Source organism: Scardinius erythrophthalmus, assembly GCF_964197995.2.
Source record: "Scardinius erythrophthalmus genome assembly, chromosome: 14".
Classification (NCBI taxonomy): Eukaryota; Metazoa; Chordata; class Actinopteri; order Cypriniformes; family Leuciscidae; genus Scardinius; species Scardinius erythrophthalmus.
The window spans coordinates 5,958,644-5,980,054 of record NC_138234.1 but is presented as its reverse complement, the minus strand read 5'-3'; the positions used below and the strand labels follow the sequence as shown (position 1 = coordinate 5,980,054).

The window sequence follows — 21,411 nt, the reverse complement described above, 5'->3', positions numbered from 1 at the left end:
TAGATAGATAGATAGATAGATAGATAGATAGATAGATAGATAGATAGATAGATAGATAGATAGATAGATAGATAGATAGATAGATAGATGAAATTGAGTTTGTTAACTTTCACAGCTATCAAGGAACATTCTCAGAACTTTGGCTAACGTTGTGGAAAGGTTTTCTCAAAGTTATGAAAAAACTTTTTCCTAGTAACGTTAAAAGAATGTTCGTTCAAAGTTAAGTTAATAATGTTCTCAAAACATTTATACATCATTCAAGGAACATTTTTTTTTCTTTACCTGAAACATTTAGTTGGATGTTTGAACTACTTAAAGTAACATTCACATAATGTTTGCAAACATTCTCCAAACGTTTACATTACCAAGAAAAAACTGTTTAAATAGGCTACATTTAAAAAACTGGACATTCTTTGAAACAATCTGTATTGTATAAAGCGCTATATAAATGTCTTATAGCATTTCAGAAGAAAATGTCTCCAGCAGTGACACTTCTTATCAAATTCTTCCGACTATTGACTCACATGTCAGTTTTAATGGTAGGAGAAACACCAAATACAAAGTCAATATTCATCAAGTCAGCTTGTGAGCAATAAAACATCCTCTTGAATCGAAACAAAGGACTACATATGTGAACTACTTAGGAAACAACAACAAAACTCCAGGCTGTATACTCCAAACTATTTGCACACTTTATTTCCCTGTGACCGTGCTTGTGTTTGGCGTGTTTGCACAAGGGTGTTGGTGGGTTTGATGCACTGGGTTTCCTGCATAGTTGTCAAGACACATGCAAACACAGCTGGCCTCCTGATTGACTCTCAGCAAAACTGACCCTCTACAAAATGGCGCCAAACGTGACCACACAAGCCCAGGGGGAGGGGGAATGGTTTCTGAGCTCATTTTGACGTCTTGAGCATGAGACTGTTGTTCTTAACTTAGTCTAGGCTTATCTCTGGGTGATCCGAGGTTATCACAGCTTGGTGAAAAAGTACATTCTTTACAGTATCCCTTAATACCCAGCTAACAGGGCCATAACGTTCTCAGAACTTTGGCTAATATTCTCTCAAAGTTATGAACAAACTGTTGCTTCCACTAACATTAATAGAATGTTCATTCAAAGGTCTTAAAACGTTAGCACAAAAACATTATCTATATATCACTCGTGGAACGTTTTAGTTGGACGTTCATCAAACGTTTTTAGAATGTCACTATAGTTGTTTTAGAATGTTGGAATAACATTCAAAAGTAACATTCCCATAATTCTTTGCAAAACGGAATGTTCCTGCAATTGTAAACTGTTAACTGGGTAAAGTACCAAAATAGTCAATCCACAAACACTGACCTTTCATTCCTGTGCTATGAGGCAAGTTACATTAAAACCAGCTGCAGGAAACGCCGTAGACCGTGGACACAGGTAGGATGTGCTGGTTATCGAGCCGTCGAGCATCTGTTCTTCCCGTCCGTAATGATATTCCAGGCTGTCCATCCATTTGTCTAGGGTACACCTGCTTTACTTGATCTTCACACCCATAAAAGAGGCTGTTTGGTGCTGTTTCCACTGCGTTGGCTTGTGCTGGAACTAGTAATTTAGGGCTGTTAAGGATTATCTATTAAGGGTGCTATTAGAAATCGTTGAGTTCCATGCAATTGTTGCTTAAAGTGGGTACCAAGCAAACCAAGATCCAGTATTTCCCCTAAAAATCATTAAGAGAAATTATAATAAAAAAAGGTACAATTGCTGACATTGAGAATATGAAAATTATTGTAGATAGGAGCTTAGACAATATGATCATTAAAGGTGCACTACGATACATTTTTATTTATAAAGTTTGTTCATATTCAAATCATTTTTTTAAAGTATTTTTAAGAAAATGTACCATTATTGAGTAAAACATGTACTATTGAGTGAGAACATAAGAAACTTTGTTTCTGTAAGCCTATGAATTGTGTAACCTGAAATTTTCCACCAAATCTGACCATAACCGTTTAAAGCATATATGATATATAGGGTCAGATTGTGTGGGAAATTTCAGGTTTACGCCATTCATCCTTCTGTTTTTACATAAAACTATGACAATTTATAGAAGTAATAAATAAAGGACAAACAAACAACTCGCAATTTTCAGTTTCAACCACAGATGGCGATAGAGAGGCTAAAGTTATGTAGAAATGTTTGAGTTCACAGTAGCTGGGTAAGTAAGTTCGCTAAAAAATAAATAAAACAATTCGAGCGAATGACGGTGTTATTGATAGCCTAGTAACCAAGAGTATATACAGCACCATCAGCGGAAACAGCATATTGGTCATGTGGGTTTAATGTTCACTACGGCAGAATTTATTCGACAAATGCGTTTCCATCTCCCATTATTCACATTAACTCTATTTCGCACAAGTCAAAACCCACCTCAAGCAAGCGTAAAAACTTTTTTGCAAATTAAGGTTTTTTTTTTTTTGCACTTTGCCATTTTCATTACTCCATCATGATAGCTGATGTGCATAAAAACAGTGTGTTGGAAACATAGCTAGTGACAAAAGTCCTTGCAATAAAGTTTGGTATCTTGGGAAATCTAAACAGTTTGAGCCATTGTTAAGATCTCTTCTGAAACTCTAGAAATTAGGGGATTTTTTCTCTCAGCAGAAGCAGGAGACGTGTACAAAAGTTTCTATAGTTTATCTGAATACCATCTAGGCAAAGCATATTCTTTGCTATTGGAGGTTCAGACGTTCAGAGCCCAACTACGCTACTCCCATTTAGTAGATTCCTCCAGTGGCATTGTATTACCCACTTAGTTTGCAATATCTCACGGCTTTAGCTTTATGTGTTGGAAAAGAAACATCTTTGTGTTTGCTTTTAACGTCTTTTTGCATGAATTGTGACGCCATTTTCACCTCAGCCATAAGGGGGTCTGGTGAACACTGACTGAGCCATATTTTCTGGGTCATTTTCAATGTAAACAACCAGCACTGGAGTGACTGAGATGGGGAACCGCTGTGTAAATAATCAGAGATCTGGAGCACGTCCAGGTTTATTAATGCTGATCTAAATGACTCCCTCGCTCTAGCTTTCTCATAGTCTCAACACCACCCTCTCTCCATCTAATTTAAATAGGACCTATTATGCTTTTTAACATTTTCAACTTTAAATTTTGTGTAAATGTTGCTGTTTGAGCATGAAAGAGTTCTTCTCTATATCAGTGTCACTGTTTCTGAACTCCCTGAAACGCCTCCATTGAAGTCTTGAATTTTCCTCTGGGAACGAACACGTCACAATATTCCTCATTTAAATAATTCGTAAGCAGAATAAAGGGGCGGGGCCTGGATGAGTTGGTTAGTAGTGTGTTGAAACTAGCGGTTATTGTAAAGGGCGTGGCATTTCCTAAACACGCTCAAAGCGCTTGACCAATCACAACACACTGCCCCAGCCAACCAATCAGCTTTTCAGAAGGAGGGGCTTCATAGAGACAGGAACTAAACAGAGCGTTACTGACAGACTGGGAAGAGAGGAGCTTCAACAGTGTCAAATATGTGAAAAATAATGGTTTTTTTTTACATTCAAGCATGAAAACCAACTCTAGATAACCCCCAAAACAAAATCAAGACTAGTAAAAGGGCATAAAATGGCCTTTTTAAGAAAGTATTAGATGTATCACAAGCAAGTGTGAGTTAGCCACTGTTGATGGGCCACTAATAGCATGAAATACAAAGTGAGAAAACACAATTCTGCTTCCAAATGCTGAAAACTTTGACAAAAGCTTCCCTACAAAGAGTTAATGTCTGCATAATGGACATATAAGACACTTAAGTGCTATCTCACTGGACTTAAGAGAGGAATGTGTGAGGATTAGGTCCTCAGCAGGGCGTTGCGCATGGTAAGGGTCACTGTCTGCAGTCAAATATAGTCAAAACATATCTGTTACCCTACTAAAAACCAAAAACGGACCTACAAGACCATACTTGAAACCTGATATCCACATTTGCACACAAGTTCACCCAAGTTTTGGGGACTGCACCGCAGCGGGACACATGCTGACAAAACGGTTTCCCAAATGGAACCAGGTGTTTCGAGAACCAAACGTTGAAACAACATTGCAGATGGTTATGAATTATTACTGGAACAAACTTACATGACAAGTTTACAGTCAGGTTAAACCGAAAACATTCCAAGACAAGTTGGTTCCCTGGAGCGCAATTCGTTCTTTTAGCTCCCTGTGCACTTGCTCTAGCGATTGGATTTGCGTTATCAAGAAGAAGCCATGGAGATCAACGTCCTCCAATCTTCTAAATTAACTGCAGATGTGAAAGTTTCATCCAAACCTGGAAGTGCACATCCGATCTGTAAAAGATTAATGACCAAATTAAGTAAGGAGTCAAAGTGGTTTTTCGTTCCCTGCATGAATGGCGTTTATCTGAATGAATCTGTGGTTTTTCTGAGGGTGTGAATGGATGTGTTCTCTCTGGGGTGGAGATGTGTTTGGACATAGGATGGTCCGTGAAAAAACATTGCTGCAGAGCATTTCTAATCAGGCCTGGATATTTACCAAACTCATGACCTTGTGATTCCTTGTGTTTTCCGAAACAGAAGACAGCTGTCGTTGGTTTAAGACAGCGTTTTGAAAGTGTGCCTTAAGTAAACTGGTTCAAGTTTGACGTCTAAGACATTGTATCACATCTGATGATCTAGAACAAATTCAAATGAGTGTTAGTGCGCATTTAAAGGAACAGTGCAACTATATATGTACAAAATCATTATATACTCACCATCATGTTCAAAAGGAAAGATGTTGTAGATGTCAAAGCTGCTCTTTTCCATACAACAAAAGTCAAGAGATTAAGGCTTTAAAAGGACAAATGAAACATAAAAAGTATCAAAAAAGTAGTTCTCGCGACTTGCGCACTTTATTCAATGTCATCTGAAACCATATGATAGCTTTGTGTGAGAAAAAGCCTGACATTTAAGTAGTTTTTCACTGAAAATGTACTCCTACATTATAGGGCTCTCATTTTTACACATTAAAATATTGGTGAAAATAAATGTGGCACATCTTTACAGACTCACAAGGTGCCTTGAATAAATTAGCTGAAAAACATTCAAATATGACAGAAGACGCGCACGTTGCATCAAGTTTGACATCAACACAAAACATCCCAACAAATGATGGGACTCATTTGTGCGATTGTGCACAATTGTGAGGATCCTCTGACCAACTTAATGCATGATATTAGAGATGTTGCACACGCTTTTAATAAACACTTGCCTGGATTCCTTCCTACCTGTGGATACTGAGCGATTTGAACACTGTTTATCTCTCTTTCAATGTACAAAGTACACAACGGGAAAGAGAGCACCACTTAGAATAAGCAAAGTCTTTGGGCGTTAATGCGTTCAAGTCTTCAATTTTCCCAAAATAGCGTCAGAGCGTACACATCTTTAGGTTTTGGTATGGCTGCGTGCAGTAAATTCCTGCCGTTTCTTAGATTCTCGTACGACAGAATGTTTTATGTGTGCTTGAGAGTGCAAGACATGGTACATCTGAAATCCATTAGCACAGGGTTTAGTTCACAAGCAGACGCTCCGAGCAGCTCTATTGGAATTCCAACTCGTTGCCAATTCCCTTTTCTTCCTTTACTCAACATTTCTAGCTTTGAGTAGGACCATGGATTTGCCTTCTGGGAACTTGTTGCAGTGTTTCTGAAACTCAGTCATCTTTGTCTGTCACGCACCTTCACTTGGTAATTTGAAGCAATCACATATAACACATTTTATCAATGCAGGAGCCGTTCTCACGTATGCAATCCCCACACTAATGTCTCAAAGACACGTGATTGTGTTTGGAATTGGAGCACGGCTTGGTTTGTTTTTATTTTTTCAGTTTTTACGGGATGACATAGGTTGAAAACAGCTTGCCTTTGTCCTTCTTTCCGCCTTTGAAGTTGTGCATTCTTACCTTGCTACATCACTGGAGGTCTACAGCTGCCTCGAAGGAAGGTGAGGTTAGCATTGCTGAAACATATACATATAAAAAAGAACAAGGTGTTTGAGTCAAGAACAAAGGGTTCTCGAGGTGTTAAAGCACCAGAAATTAGAGTGACGTAAGAGCTGCTTCCCAAAAATAGCGGTGAGTTTAGTGCTCCTCTGATGTTTGGGGAAGCAAACAGAATGAAATTCAAGGACTTTATGAGAGATGGTGGATTCTTTCAACCGATGATCACAAAGTTCCTCTGTTCTTCACCCTGGTGTCATTATAAACCTTTCCTCAAAATGAGATGTTTAGCAGAACACATTACACCTACATCTATACTATTAACTATTCATTTAAAGCGATGACCTATAATGCTTTTTTACCTGTTCATCTTTCTCTAGTGTGTAATGTTGCTGTTTGAGCATTAAAAAGATCTGCAAAGTTATAAAGTTCCTCCAGTGGGAGTTATTCTTTATTTCAGTGTCACTGTTTCTGAACTCCCTGAAATGCCTCCATTGTAGTCTTGAGTTTTCTTACGGGAACAAACAGGTCACAACATTCCTCATTTAAATAATTAATATGCAGAATAAAGGGGTGGGGCCTGGTTGAGTTAGTTAGCAGTGTGTTGAAACTGGCGGTTATGGTAAGGGGCGGGACATTTCCCAAACAAACTCGAAGAGCTCGACCAATCACAACACACTGCTCCAGCCGACCAATCAGAGCACATTTTGCTTTTCAGAAGGAGGGGCTTCATAGAGACAAGAACTAAACAGAGCGTTACTGACAGACTGGGAAGAGAGGAGCTGCAACAATGGAGAATATGAGGAAAATAAGTAACATTCAAGCATGAAAACCTGTTTTAGTAGAGCCCGGAAACAAGACTTTGTAAAAGAGCAGTATATGGCCTCTTTAAAACATATACACAAAGATGCTTTAATTTATACTGTCAAGTTGTTTCTTCCATGGTTTTAACGCCAGACCGCAGGGTTGCGAACAGGGAGCATCTCAAAACTGAGTCACGCTCCACCCTGACCCCTGTGGTCACCACCACAAACCTAGACCTGGACCCAGTCCAAACCTTAGTGACTCAATACTTCACAAGATGGGGCATATTATGGTTATGTGAGTCAAGGCTACAACGTCAAATTGCAAAGTATTCATGACCCAAACAGGAAAGAAAGGCCTATTCACTTTTTTAACTACCCTAAATATGTCCGCCAAAGAAGAAACTCTCTGTAAACTGAACATATGTGCATGCTTATAGCTTGCACAGAACTAATGTGCATAGCATTCCCCATGTGGCTTGAATCAAACATCTTTCCAAAATAAATGACAGCGGTGTCTCGCTTCTCCCTCAGTTGTGATGCTCTTAGACGCAACGATAACAAATTTCAGCTGAGATCTTTCATATATCAGGACCTACAGAAGTATCTGGTTTCCTAACAAAGGAACCTCACAAAATGAAACGGTTACTCAAAAAAACCAACGAAATCCTGAAACAAAAAATGGTGAAACAATGACGCAGATGCAGAATCTGAATCGAAGCAGCATCGACAGAACTAATGGAGGAGTGAAATTGAGGCTTTACCATGGTAAAAACAACTGGATCATCATCTTGTTTGCATAGTACTTGCCATCCCTCATCAACACACCATCTCTAGGACAGACTCCAGACGCAGCACAACACCACCTCAAATCCTGCTCGTAATTATTGCCTTTCTAACAAATATGCTGGAAAAAACACAAGCAATTTTAATTAAAAAGTTCTTTAACCCATCTTGAGAACTCATTTTAAAAAAATTATGAACTCTAAATATGGATTTACTCAAAAAAAAAAAATGTAATGTTCTCTTAAAACCAGTTTTGAAAAGGGTTTTAAAACGTTTTTTACTTGGTTATACGAAAGTTACGGGAACATTCCATTTTGCAAACATTATTGGAATGTTACTTTTGAATATTCTCTGAGCGTTCTGAAACAAGTACATTTAAAAACTGTTAGACGACCTATAAATGTTTCTGACAACGTTATTAAACACCAGATAACTGAATGAACGTTCTATTAACGTTAATGGAAGAACATTTGAGCTTTTAGTGAACCTTGCCAGAAAGTTCCCTGTTAGCTGGGATGCTTGCTAATTATTACATTAATCGAAAGCAGACAGTGTTTAGGATTTCCCCGGAGTAAACCTTGAGATTAGTCATAGAAAATGTCTCATTCTTTATCATCTTCCTGGAAAGACTCTGCGCCGCATGTCGCATCCTCTTTGGGTGCAAACATACTGTTCAACACAACCTGTCAGATGTTGAGGGGGAGTCAAAAGGAAAGGGAAAGCGGGTTCAGCGCACAATGTGGTTCTGTTTAGGGGTGAGCCGTGTGGGTCTTGGAGAAAGACGTCTCTGCCAAGAACATTGCTCCTATCTCATTTCGTTGCAAACGATCCCGAGGGCGAGGGGGATCGGAAAACACGCCACAAATCATTTCTACGACCACGTATTTTACATGACGTAAGCGATTTAATCACAAGATGTGCTCAAACACAGTTGATTTCTTCCATTAACTTTTATGACATTGGGAACTAACTTATTTTAGCATAGTTTTTCCCTTCTGAGAGATAAAACGAGCACAAATGAATGGGTGACGGAGGCTGTTCTTATAAATGCTTAGACAACAACAACAAAGGCATCTATGTTTTCCAAACCTGCGGACTCTGCAGTTCCAACAACGTTGTCACTCGCTTTGGGTTGCGCTCAGCTGTTTGACCACCCAGGCGGCGCGTCATCCTTTACACCCAATTAAAATAAGGCAAGCAAGAACGAAACAGAGTGAGAAAACAAAGCTTTTCATCTTGTTTGGCTGAAACTGAATTATTCACCCTTTTAATTAAGCCTGAATGACCTTCAGTTAACATTAGATTTTGACCTTTAATCTTGGCTTTTGAGCCATAGCAATATATAAAGTTTAGAATAAAAAAGAACTGAAAAAACAACTTTAGGCAACTTTTTTGCATGTACTATGGAAATAGTATTTGTATGTATATATGTATGTGTGTGTGTGTATATATATATATATTTTCATTGCTTTTTCATTAATTATTTCTACTACATCAATTCAGTATTGTTTGTACTGTAGGAGAAATGTTGTAAATCATATACTTAACTTTTCTTTTTCATTCAGGCTTTCAGTCCTGTAAATAATGTTTGGTTGCAGTGCAGGGGGACAGTCAGTGGGTTCAAACCCCCTCCTCTTCAACCAAAGCACCTCCCCTCGACCTATCAGGGTAATTCACTCACTTTTCTCTTTCTCACAAGGGCTACAGTGCAGTTTTCCATTCAGGGGAACATATCCCGTGACAATAACGGACTCCTCCAGGCATTCCAAGACATCTGAGGTATTTCGGCTTCAATCTCCTGATTATTTATGCATCATTTTCAACGAAGCGCGCATTAAATGCACCCCGATTTTAATTTAAAATGCAGGAAAAATCGAATTTAAATGTGATTAAGAAGTTGGCTACTTTGCAAAATTTAATCTGAAGAAAAAAAAGACCTTGGTGACGTAAACCGGCGTTTATTTCCCTACAGTTTGATGACCGGCTAACTCAATTAAAACTCAAATAAAGGTATTATTCTGGTAAACGACGGAAGAGAAATTAAGTTTTAAAGGTGAGAAAAGTTGTAAAGTTTTGAAATATGAAAAAAAGTAACTTTCAATGAGATGGTTAGAAATAGCCAACTTTAAACTGTTTAAACGCGTTACATCTGCAACTGTCCCATTGATGCTCGTGGAAATAGAGTAAATTACAACAATTATCAGCGGAATATTGGAAGCCTTTTTAATGTAATCGCGAAATCTGTCGTAATGTGTGTAAGGCATATCGTCAACGCGTTTGACTCAGCAAACTCAACTTTTTTCTTGCTACTTTTTTTCTTTTCCTCACAAAGGAAACGCTCACGTGCTGTCATTTTTTACCGTCATGATTAAAGTACAAGATGTTGAATTGTGTCACCGCGTCTGACGTCACTAAGCGTTGAAAAGCGGACGATGTAATTCATAATACCTTCGAAAGATGATTGTTGTCATTGATGGGTTTTTTTCTTCTTTGTTAGCGTCGCGATTAGCACCGCCCACCTGAAAATTCCTCAGACTTTCCCTCTCAGATTTACCAGACCTGTCATCGTCAGATGAACTGTGATTTAACTGTACTTTATCATAATCTTCTCATTAAACCAACTTTTATCAAGTAGCCGCAGTTTTTGATGTAAAACAATATTGTATTAATTTTGCAGATGCTTTGATCAAAAGCTACTTTGTATTCAAAGTTCATCAGAATATAAATGTATGTACATATAATGTATAATGTTGTTCCTCTTTGATATTTTTCTTGTTCACTCGACAGTTATATCCACCAACTTGAAAACTCTTCAAACTTTCCTTCACAGACTTGCTACTAGACTGTCATCTTAGATGGAGTACTGTAATTTAACTGACTTCTCATTAAACCAACTTTTTAAGGCTTTGATGTTTGCAAAAGCAACTCACAGTGCAATGAAGATATATATTTTAATATGGAAAACCATTAAAGATTTGTGGAGACATCCAGTTTACCTTTGTTAAAGAATGTCTTTATTAAGCAGTATGTCCACTTTGCAGAGGTTTTATATTTGCAGTTGTTCCTTAACACAAATATATCATGCTGAAAAGAAAACCGTAAAATCTCACTGTGTTGTTTTGCCACCCCCTTTCTGCCATGGCTCTAAATCTTTTGAGGCCCATTATTTACCCTAAAATCTTAGTTTTAATGAGCCGGTTGAGGACAAAACCAGGAGTCCAGTCTTGGCCAGGAGTTAGTTATTTCTACAGCGAACGCACACTAAGACAGTCTAAGTGGGCCTGTAAAAGGATGCTGGCTGGCGCTTAAAGTCCCATACAATTTGCCTGGAATAATACTACACTTTATAAAAAAACTCCATCATCGACCGTGGGCGATTTAATGGCTAAATTTATGAGGGGGCACATTTGTTCGTATGTTCACTGTATATACGCCAAATAGACTAAGCAGTAAAGGGAACCAGAATGAATATAAGAATGCAAAGGTAATAGTAAGCATTTTGTCTTCTCTTTTTACAGCCTTCAGCCTGGAGTGCTCTTGGATCACACAAGTTCACGTCTGAAGAGCTCATTGGAAAGGAAGAGTTTTACTGTGGGTGAGACACGTTTAACGGCGCTTAAGGAGTCGCACAGCAGGGGCCAATGGGAGTGTGGAAGCTGGCCAAGGTGGTGCTCGGATGGGCTGCGGTTTGGTGGGCCACGGCCTATTCAGTGCAGGCACAAGGAGATGGAGACATCCAGGCCAGCCGATTCACTGGAAAACCCGAGGGGGAGGTGCAACAGAGGGTCCGTCGGAGAGGCCAGGAGTCCCTCAGGGGGTAAGAGCTTTTTCAGTCACGTCCTGCTCCTGTTCTCTGTCAGTTTCATTCTTGAAGTGGACATTTTATTGGTTTAATCATGAGGCGGAGGGTTTAACTCAGCTTTTATTACCAGAAATACAGAATAATTTCAGGGTTGGTGTATCTCATCCTAAAAGCTTGAATTCAAAGCTAGCATAAGTTTCTTCAGACAGTGCAATAAATGCCTTTTTTTTTTGTTGCTGCAGTAGATTTCGGTTGCAACCTGCTGTGTTGTTTGGGTTAGAGCCAAACTGGGTTGAAAGCACGATTGGTCTCTAAAAAAGCAACATATGTGTTGGAGTGTTGTGAATCTGCTGTGAAGGAATTTTAAGTACTGAAATGCCTCAATATGTTGGTCATGACAACAGGAGTGTCGTTTCCTACTGATAACTTAAGCTGTTGAAAGACATCATTGTTCGGCCATCGCAAATTTTACGTCTACATAACTCCTAGAAGAATGCGTTTCTGTTGTTTCTGCTGAAAGTTGAGGTAAACAAGCTTAAAAATATTCTGAAAGCGGATTGATTGTGTGATAGATATTTTTCCAAGCCCTCCAGCGCCTCTCAAACTATGCATCTGCATTTGTCTCCACAAAGCCTAAGCTGTGTATTTTTCTAATTTTTGGGAAAACAATGGCTGTTTTGTTGCACTGCCCTCATATGTTCGAAACGGTTATTCCAATCATCCTCTCATCTGTACTTGCTTATAACTCCCCTGCAAACTGCAACAGGAAATGAGGTATTGTGATTACAAGGGGGCCAACAAGGGACATTTGTTTTCAAAGAGGTGAGAAAGAGCATTTCACAACAGAGACATGTCTTCAATTCAAGGATCCTTAATTAATCAGGAAAGGGGTTTACAGTTTAGGTCTGAAAGAAATCTAGCAAGGTCAAACAGAAACTTCAAGGTTAGCACTGTGGTTAGCGGTCCAGTATATGCTGAATTACAGAAACAATAGCGACATTCTGTACATGTACACCAGTTCCATAAGTGGGACAAATGGTAAATGACCTGTATCGCACCCAAAAGTGAGTTTTCCAGGTAAATTAAGAGGGATAATCTGATCCGGGCGGTGAAGCAGAACCAGGTGGCAGCAAGTCAATTGAGAAATGTGCCACAGTGCCCTTTTGAGAGCCAATGTTAAACACAAACTAGCCCAAAGGGATGTAGGGACTTGCACGGTTTCCAGTTTGTTCCCGTCTAACAATTCCCTTTGTTCAAGGCAAGATGCTGAACTTAAGACCCTTCATACAAATGTTGTAGCTGTTTTGTCGTAAAGAAAGGTCTAATCTCTTCTAAGCACGATCTGTAATCCTGTTTACATACCAACACAGTGTAAGAATGTTTCTTAAGTGCGCTGATTATAATGATGAGGCACAAAATTGCACATTTGATCAACTGCAGAGCCACCGACCAAGAAAGCCATGTTATCCAGGGTCAGACAGTTTAAGATAGTTACAGTATGTGATTTGAAGCTTACTGGCTCTCCTTGCTAAGCATAATTTGGCTGTCAGTTTTGAGGAGTCTGATCACATTGCATTTGGGGGCCTCTTAAATGAAGGTAAAGTCTGGGAGACTGCTGTAAAAGCAATGGGCTTGGGGTGAGATTATGATTATGTGGTTCTCGTCTATCGATGCCAACCCTGACAAGTTTTGATGAGTACAAAGCCAGGCACCGTGCTCATGGTTGATGTTTTTAGAAGTGGCTTGGCCAGGGTTTCTCTTCATTTTCTCAACATGTCTCTGAGGCAATGTCAACTCCACTGAACTGCAAAGATGGGTTTGAGTTGTTCCAGAACGCTTGATGTTTGCATCCCAAGAGTGACTGAGTTCTTTGTCTTGGATTTATATTCTTTTAACAGCTGAAAGAAGATGCCAGTCTTAGGAAAACAATCCTTCTTGGACACCAAAGAGCTTGGTTGAAGCCAACAACATTTTGTTATGGAATTGTTCGTTGCAGAAATACATTAAGAATAAACAGAAAAATAGCCCCTGGAAATGGGGCCAAATTTATTTTAATACCCAACTGAAGAAAAAAAAACAAAAAGCTGTATGTTTCTCTTTTTTTCAGTGGGGTTTGTCATCTAACTAGTGGAAAGGAAGACGTAGATCTGATAAGTGTATCCTTATGTGTGCATAAAAGCATGCCCAGAAATTCTTATCGTCTTATCAAATGTACTCAGTGTATTGTACCAAACAATAAAAACGAAAGAGCTAATTGCTTTCTGTTGTTTATTCACGATACCATCAGTCGCTCCAGAACTCCAAAGTGTCTTGTAGACCAGCTTAGGCAAGAAAGACATCAGTCTCACATGGTTTTTATGCATGAAATCATATGGAGCGACCCCCCTCTTTCCTCATTTCATTAAAAGTGTATAGTCTAGACGGCAGTGTGATTTGAGTTCATTAGGGCCAGGGGCTTGAAACAGGCCAAGTTGGACAAGGAAAAGGTCTTAGAGATCCAGAGGCTTTACGCACTGGGATCCTTATAATGTTAAAACAACCATTAGCTCATTGGCTCTTGACTGGAGTTAGCAGCAATCGTGGGGGCTGGGAGCAAATGTCTCTAAAGTGACCTTTAACCTCTTTAGGAGTGGTAACCGGTGGGATAGAATTGTGCTATCTTTCTGCGCCCTCTCCATGATATCCCACAAGCCTCAATGAGAGCTCCTGTTCAGTTTTTATGACCTCACGGAAAACCGGCTGTCAAAGCATCCCGATTTCCTATCTCAGTCTTGTCTTGACCTTTTGCCTTACTGGAATTCAGGTTGTGAGGGTTTTTTAGGGCTCAAGAGTCGTAAAGCTGACCTGCTTTATCCGGAGATCTTTGCCAAAGAATTGCTTGCAAATCTTTTGCTCGAGGGCCGGTAGACCCTGTAAATGAAAAAGGATTTGACCTAGTGAAGTGAAATGAATTGATCCATCTAGCTAAAGAAGTCACATGGTCTTTCCAAGGTATTTGCCTCGTGGCAAAGAACCCGTTAACAATTTATATCTCTCTTTGAGGTGCCGGTTTGTGTTTGAGATGCTGTAAATGTTCTTCATTTAGTAGTGGTATATTTGTGGTACATTTTAATAGTTTGCACAAGGAGCTCATGTTTGAAATGCATTTTTTTAAGATGCTTTCTAGTACTCACTGCATATGCTTCACAACCACCCAAAACAGTATTCCAGCTGAAAGAAATGTGAACACACTGAAAAGCATTGAATTAAAGAATGAAGAGATTGGTTTGCGTCCAGGGATAACCTTCTTGCCGTCATCCTGCAGGAGTTTTAGACTTAATTTTTCAGGCTCCAGTTCAGAAAAAAAGACTCTTTGGTTCCACACTGCTGATAATTCATCATCTTCTGGTCTAATTTCCGCTGCTGCTTTTGTTTTCAACGGCCCACCTCCCGACCCCCCCCCCTTTTCCCAAACTCTTCACTTCCACTTGTTTTCTTTACCTCCCACTGATTCTTGCCCTTTCCCCAGCATTTTCCGTTTTCATGTTCCAACATCGAGCCCTCCATTGGCCTCTACTCTTTCAGGTCCTCCACATCTCTCTTGGTTTTAGCTGTTAGTGGTTGTGTCGTCTGGCAATGCGTTTTGAAATCCATCAAAAGATTCAAACTACAGCTGGTTGTCCCCAGGTGACTGACATTAGTAAACATCTTGACTTGTAGAGGAAAGGAATTTATGCATGTGTGTAGAAAGACAGATGTACTTTGTGTTTTTTTTTAAAGGTCCATTTACGGCAGGCTTAACTTGGTGCTGATAGAAATAAAACTGTTTTCACAGTGAGTGTCCAGGTTTGACAGAGATTCTAAGGGCTTGTTGGAAAGAAACCGCTAAAATGACACATTCTGAGGGCGATTTGCCTTCAAGCTGTCAATTACCAGTTAGTCGTCCTGGATCAAGTCATATACACTAAACAGTGAGGCCCATAACATGGTGCAGGGTTTGTTCATGAGAAGCACTGAACTTTGGGCTTGGTCCTGTCATTAATCACACATATCATGACTAAGACAGACGCTTTTGTCTCTGTGAGAAAGTTGCCAAAAAACAGCTAATGGATGAACGCATTTGGGAACATAAGAGTGGCTTTAGTAAATATTTCTCAGGAAGTTTAGTTATGGTCTTACTCAAAACAAACTCTTTTTATGTTGTTTCCCGGGAAAATCTTTTGGGGTCATTGTATGGATTGAGCCTGATTTATTGCAAAGGGTCAGAAGGTCTTTGAGACTGCAGATATTTCATTGTGTTGTATGTTTCTGAGAAATGTTCATGATTAAAATTTGCTATCTGTAATTTAATGGACTTGTTTCCTTTGTTTCAGGCCCAATGTATGTGGTTCCCGCTTTCACTCCTATTGTTGTCCAGGATGGAAAACGCTTCCCGCAGGAAACCAGTGTATAGTTCGTAAGTATCTGTTTTATTTTTTTTTTTAAAGCTGCATGCCAAAGATGCCATTTGAACAATTATCTACTCACTTACAGTACACTCACCACAGAGTTAGCGTTTAGCCTTAGGTTAACTGTGGTTAAGTGCCTACAATGATAGCAGGGGATTTGACCCCAAAGCCTTAAACCACAACACAACACCCCAAAGATAAAGGCTTAGCTTAGGAAGATAAGGGAAACACCCACCAAGACCCAGGCTATGTTTAGTATAAATGCACAGGATGCATATATACTGCCTACTTTAACGTTTTTGTGTGCAACAAGTAACTTTTCCAAAAATAATTACATTTTTACATCCATTCAAATACCAGCCATCTTGGAAAACAACATGATCATTTTATTCCATGCATATAAAAATGCATATTACGTGCACTGCATTTCTAGTTGGAGCATAGGACCATACTAAACATAGCCACAGTCTTTTGTGGAGGAAAAAAATTATTTAAACCCAGCCTGACCACCTAAATAAGTGACCAAAACTCCTCTACAACCACCCTGCTAAACCAGATATGACCAGGCTGGAAGTCCAGCCAATCGTCTTAGTCCTAAAAATGCAAATAATTTATTACTCTTCTGTGCTATATCTCTGTTCAGATCAAAAGGCCTTTGCTAAGCACTTCTCATGAATATTTTTGTCTCTCCAGCAATCTGTAGGAACTCGTGTGGGGATGGTTTTTGCTCGAGGCCCAACATGTGTACATGCTCCAGTGGTCATCTTGCCCCTAGCTGTGGGGCGGCCGCAGGTGAGTTCGGTCATTTCCGTCTCCTTTTGTTCTTTGTGGGCCATTAGAAAAACACATTATGACTAGTTAATTGCATGGTGCTTTTATTCATAGAAATAGAGAAACATGATTTGAAAATGACTTCTAACAACGTTTGGAACATGCGCTCTAAACTCTTTGGCTCTGACTTTAGATGTATTTAGTTTTGTTTTTTTAAAGAGAACCTTTTATGCAGTTTCACATTTTCAACTTTCTTTAGTGTGTAATGTTGCTGTTTGAGCATGAAAAAGCTCTGCAAAGTTACACAAAGTCCCTCCAGCGGGAATTATTCTCTATATCAGTGTCACTGATTCATAAACTCCCTGAAACTTAGTAGTCTTGAGTTTTCTTCTGAGGATGAACACCTCACATTTTTCCTCATTGAAATAATTTATACGCAGAATAAGGGGCGGGGCCTGGTTGAGTTAGTTAGTAGTGTGTTGAAACCAAGCAACAAACTTTTGGTCTTTCTCTTGAATCCAACACGGAAGTGACTTAAATTGCAATTCATCGACTGGCCGCTTGAGACGGGTTCCAAAAGAGAGTCAATCCCCCCCCCCCGCTTAAGACTTAAAGTTCTGCATAATTAAGGGCGTGGTCACTTGATTGACAGGTGGATTGTCACTGATGTCACTACTAGCCATTTGTCTGCTGTCTGTTAGCCGTCACGTCACCTCAGCTAATCCCGCCTCTTTGGGGGTTTTCGGTTATCCGGGAGTGTCGCGCTGCCAAGATGGCGACGGCCGGCTCCGCCCACTTTGGGCTTCAAAAATGCTCTTCAGAAACCTTCAGGTGATGTCACGGACACTACGTCCATATTTGTTTACAGTCTATGGTTGAAACTCGCAGTTAGGGTAAGGGGCGTGGCATTTCCCAAACACGCCTGAAGAGCTAGACCAATCACAATACACTTGTCCAGCCGACCAATCAGAGCACATTGTGCTTTTCAGAAGGAGGGGCTTCATAGAGACAGGAACTAAACAGAGCGTTACTGACAGACTGGGAAGAGAGGAGCTGGAGACAATGGAGAATATAGGGAAAATCAAGACTTTGTAAAAGAGCATAATAGGTCCTCTTTAATGATTCTCTCTACACTGCTTAGGCCTACTTCCTTTGTGGTTGAAGGGCTTGTCATATATTTAAACTTTTCTTTGACATTTTCAGTGATTTATCAGGTTAAGAGTTGAAATTGAGCAGAGATACAGATGGCTGGAAATACTGTGAAATTCTTCTGACAGCGTATAGTGTTTCGATCACTGAATCATTAGCTAATGTCAAGCTAAGAGCGTTTTCTGTTGAGATATGTTAAATTTGAGACCATATGTCTGCCGGTGAAAGCGTTTTGTTTTTTTTACAACAGACTTAGAAAAACGTGATTGATTGTGTTTAGATGGCACTGGGAAAAGTAATGACTGTTGGTTATTCATGGATGAGGTGTTTAGCATTAGCGCAGGTTTCTCTTACTGCACTTGCTCTCTGCCAGCGGCGTCCAGCCGTTTCTCAGCGAATGCCCGGAATATGTGGTCATAGACAAATAAACCCAAATGCACCAAACCATAGGTTTCGGTCTCGTAAGCTGTAAAACCAGAGTCAATTTATTCGCCAATGAGAAATTGACCATCTGATTTAGCTGCCAGTTCCTTGTCTGTTTGAAAGCAAATGCTAAACATACGCTTGTACTCTGTTTTGGCAGCCTTATGGGATTTGCGAGATCGGTAATGCTGTCATTACGCCTACCCGACCGCGTACCGTCTGCAGTGGTTGGGAGCGGCCACATTTATGAGTCAGTTATGAATCTGCAATTACTCCATAAATAACAAGCCGCCACACGAATGTTAGCTGTAGTCATTAGCGTCCAAAACAGTGCTATCCTCTTTCTCTTTATCATTAGTGTCTGATTACCATACGTCTCAATTTAAGCCACTGTTAGCAATGTTATTTTTGTATAATTTATATACTTTTCTCACTTCAGTTTTAGTTATTTTAATACTTCAACTTAAACTCAGTGTTTTTTTAGTATCATTGAGATACAACGCTATCGTTCGAGCAACTATTAGATTTCCTTTTAAGCTCCACGACGTGAACTTGACGTTGACAGGCCACCGCGAGAAAGAAAGGCCATAAAGGACCTCTGTTCCTCGGCCTCGCTCATGTTTCCTGCCGTCAGCGTAGCTTGTAAAAAGCTGACAGATGTGACTGCTGCATACAGAGGTACATTGTGGGGTGGGAGCCTCGGCGAGCCCCGTTTTGTGTGTGTGCTAGCGTGAGCGCTTCAGCACGTGCAGCTCACTTCGCATGGGTCAGCAAGCGAGAGCGTCGCCCGTCCACCTGTAGGGGGCCGTCAGCAGGTCTAGCCGATGAAGTCATTTCCTGTGCTTCAGGAAAACACGGCCAGTGCGCAAACATTTACAGGCCTTGCTGTTGAAAGCGTGCCATAAGTGAAAAAAACACGTTTGATCTCCATCCAGCAGGATTTTTCATGTGAAATCAAATAAAAATAGGCGAATTTTGACAATAAAAACTTTCAACTTTTACCCTCTTGTTTTGGTTTATTCTTTTTTACGTTCATTTAAAAGGATCAGGTCATGGCAGGCGAAGATGAAAGGAATAAATGAGAAACTGTTATATTTACATATCTTCGTCTGTGATAAGTAGTGGGTTGAATTATGTTCGGGCTGGAAGGTAATGGCACGATGCCTTTGTTTAGACAGACCGAATGAGCTTGGCAAGAGCAACGTTTTGATGCAACCAATTGGGAACATCAATCTTTTTTAAAACTCATCCCATGATTAGTTGTGCTTATGTCATCTGTTTTTTCTTCTGAGTGCAATTTTAAATCGCAATATACAAACTCTATTGAAAGATTCTTTGCTAAGTGATTCTGTCTGTGCCGAGAGAATTCCAATTTCGTGGAAATTGCTGGAAAATTAATCTACTCGTTCAGGATGAAAATAAGTTTTTGTTGGCCGAGTAAAATCACTCTTACCAGGAATTCGAATTGGGAGTTGCTGATATTGGAAAGACAATAAATAAGAAGTTTAGAAGGTCTTTCTCCAATACATTCTGTAAGTATGACTGAATCAAATAAGTGAGGGAGTTTCAGTAAACTGAAATGTACATCAGTGTAAGGGCAAACGTACAGTTGAAGAAATATAATCTGGTGTAAAAAGCCTTTCTCACACTGTTTTTCATGAAATAAAGACATTTTAATGCAAGAAAAATACCACATGGAAACTTCAGTGAATATGTTTTAGTGATGATGTGAAAGAATCACTGAATCAGAGTTTTGAATCAATTCCATTACATTTACAAGTATGCATTAGCAAATGCCTCCTCATCCAAAGCGTCTTACAATAGAGGAACATAATAACACTGTTTTAAAATAAACATAATTTTAACTATTTTAGTACTATTTCATTTTTTTACTTCAAATGTTCATGTTTAATTCTATGTGTTACTTGCTGTTTCTTTGTAATTATTTGTGAAATTTACTAGCAGTTTCTGAGTAAAATATGGTTTAAAGTAAACCCTACACCAACTTTATTTTCAGTGCAATTCGTCACAGATGCAACAATATTCATAGTGTACAATGCCAAGTTTATTAGAAAGCAGTTTGAACCAATCCATGGAAACTAATCAAAGATTTTCCGCTATCATTTTTGGGGTATTTCTGATTCCTAAAGTTGGCTGCTTGATAGGTGCATTGTTATATTGAGCACTCCTAATCACCTCTGTTGTCTCTGTACAGTCCAGTCCTGCAGCGTCAGATGCATGAATGGAGGGGTCTGTAATGAAGACTCCTGCTCGTGCCAGAAGGGCTACACAGGAAATCACTGTGGACAGCGTAAGTGAACTTCCTTTTCAGAACGTCCAGACATCAGCACACACCTGAACAGACACACACAACAATAGATGACTTCACAAGAGTTGGGTTTACAGAGACACGAAAGATCTCAGACTGCATTTAAACCCAACTATATATTTCTCTAAATGCAAGAGGACTTCAACTTCCAACCTGTGGATCACTGTACTATTAATATAAATAAATATTATTCATATGAGTCAATTTTGACCAGTTTTGCTTTCTGTAGCTGTGTGTGAGAGCGGATGTCAAAACGGCGGCCGTTGTATTGGACCAAACAGATGTGCCTGCGTCTATGGTTTTACTGGACCACAGTGCGAGAGAGGTAAGCCACTGCTATCCTTCCAAAGTTCATATTTTCTCAACTCTTAATTGTGTTGACGTCTGTGAGGATGTGCGGTTTGTTTACCGTCTCAGGCCTCCTTCAAGAATGTGGTAACAGTGTGTCGATGTGACCCAGAAACGCTCAGAAGGGTTATTTACAGTAGTTTTGAGTCAGTGTGCTTCCCCCTCTTCACTGTAGCTAGTGTGAAATTAATGCTACAGTTTACATTGTGGCCACATCTCTCAGAGCTGGAACAATGAGGTAATCTGGGGCGGAAAAAAGGCCTCCCTCATGGGTGCTCAAGACGTTCTATCAGAGGTGAAATCCTTGGCTGGAGTTATGAGAAAATGACAGACTGAAAGGACCGTAAAGGCAGTTCCCATAAGGCCATGTGAATTGTGGGAGAGGAGCGCCCCAGGCACTCTAGACCGAATACCTAAGCCCTTTTTCGGTACCCCACCCTCCTGTGTCTGGTTCTTTCTGTAACCCCACCCCTTCACGAAGCCCCCTTGTGCAATCGTAGACCGGTTTCCTTTGAAAACCCAACACGGGGAGGTGGAAAAGTTTGGGAGACATCTGGTAGTAGATAAAGTAGGGTGGAAATGACAAGGGAAT

General features: G+C 39.8%; 2 protein-coding genes across 2 annotated transcripts in view; one reads left to right on the top strand and one right to left on the bottom strand.

Annotated features, from left to right (window-relative positions):
* The window catches only part of cers4a (ceramide synthase 4a), a 33,900-nt gene extending 23,766 nt beyond the window's left edge, over positions 1-10,134 (bottom strand). Inside the window, exon 1 of the mRNA XM_081385213.1 lies at positions 10,019-10,134. Within this exon, the coding sequence (XP_081241339.1) occupies positions 10,019-10,041 (23 nt within the window). The 5' untranslated portion in view covers positions 10,042-10,134. The remainder of the gene's footprint in view (positions 1-10,018) is intronic.
* The window catches only part of fbn2b (fibrillin 2b), a 74,524-nt gene continuing 62,377 nt past the window's right edge, over positions 9,265-21,411 (top strand). Inside the window, exons 1-6 of the mRNA XM_081385211.1 lie at positions 9,265-9,349; positions 11,089-11,387; positions 15,725-15,807; positions 16,493-16,591; positions 20,358-20,453; positions 20,701-20,796. Of these exons, the coding sequence (XP_081241337.1) occupies positions 11,212-11,387; positions 15,725-15,807; positions 16,493-16,591; positions 20,358-20,453; positions 20,701-20,796 (550 nt within the window). The 5' untranslated portion in view covers positions 9,265-9,349; positions 11,089-11,211. The remainder of the gene's footprint in view (positions 9,350-11,088; positions 11,388-15,724; positions 15,808-16,492; positions 16,592-20,357; positions 20,454-20,700; positions 20,797-21,411) is intronic.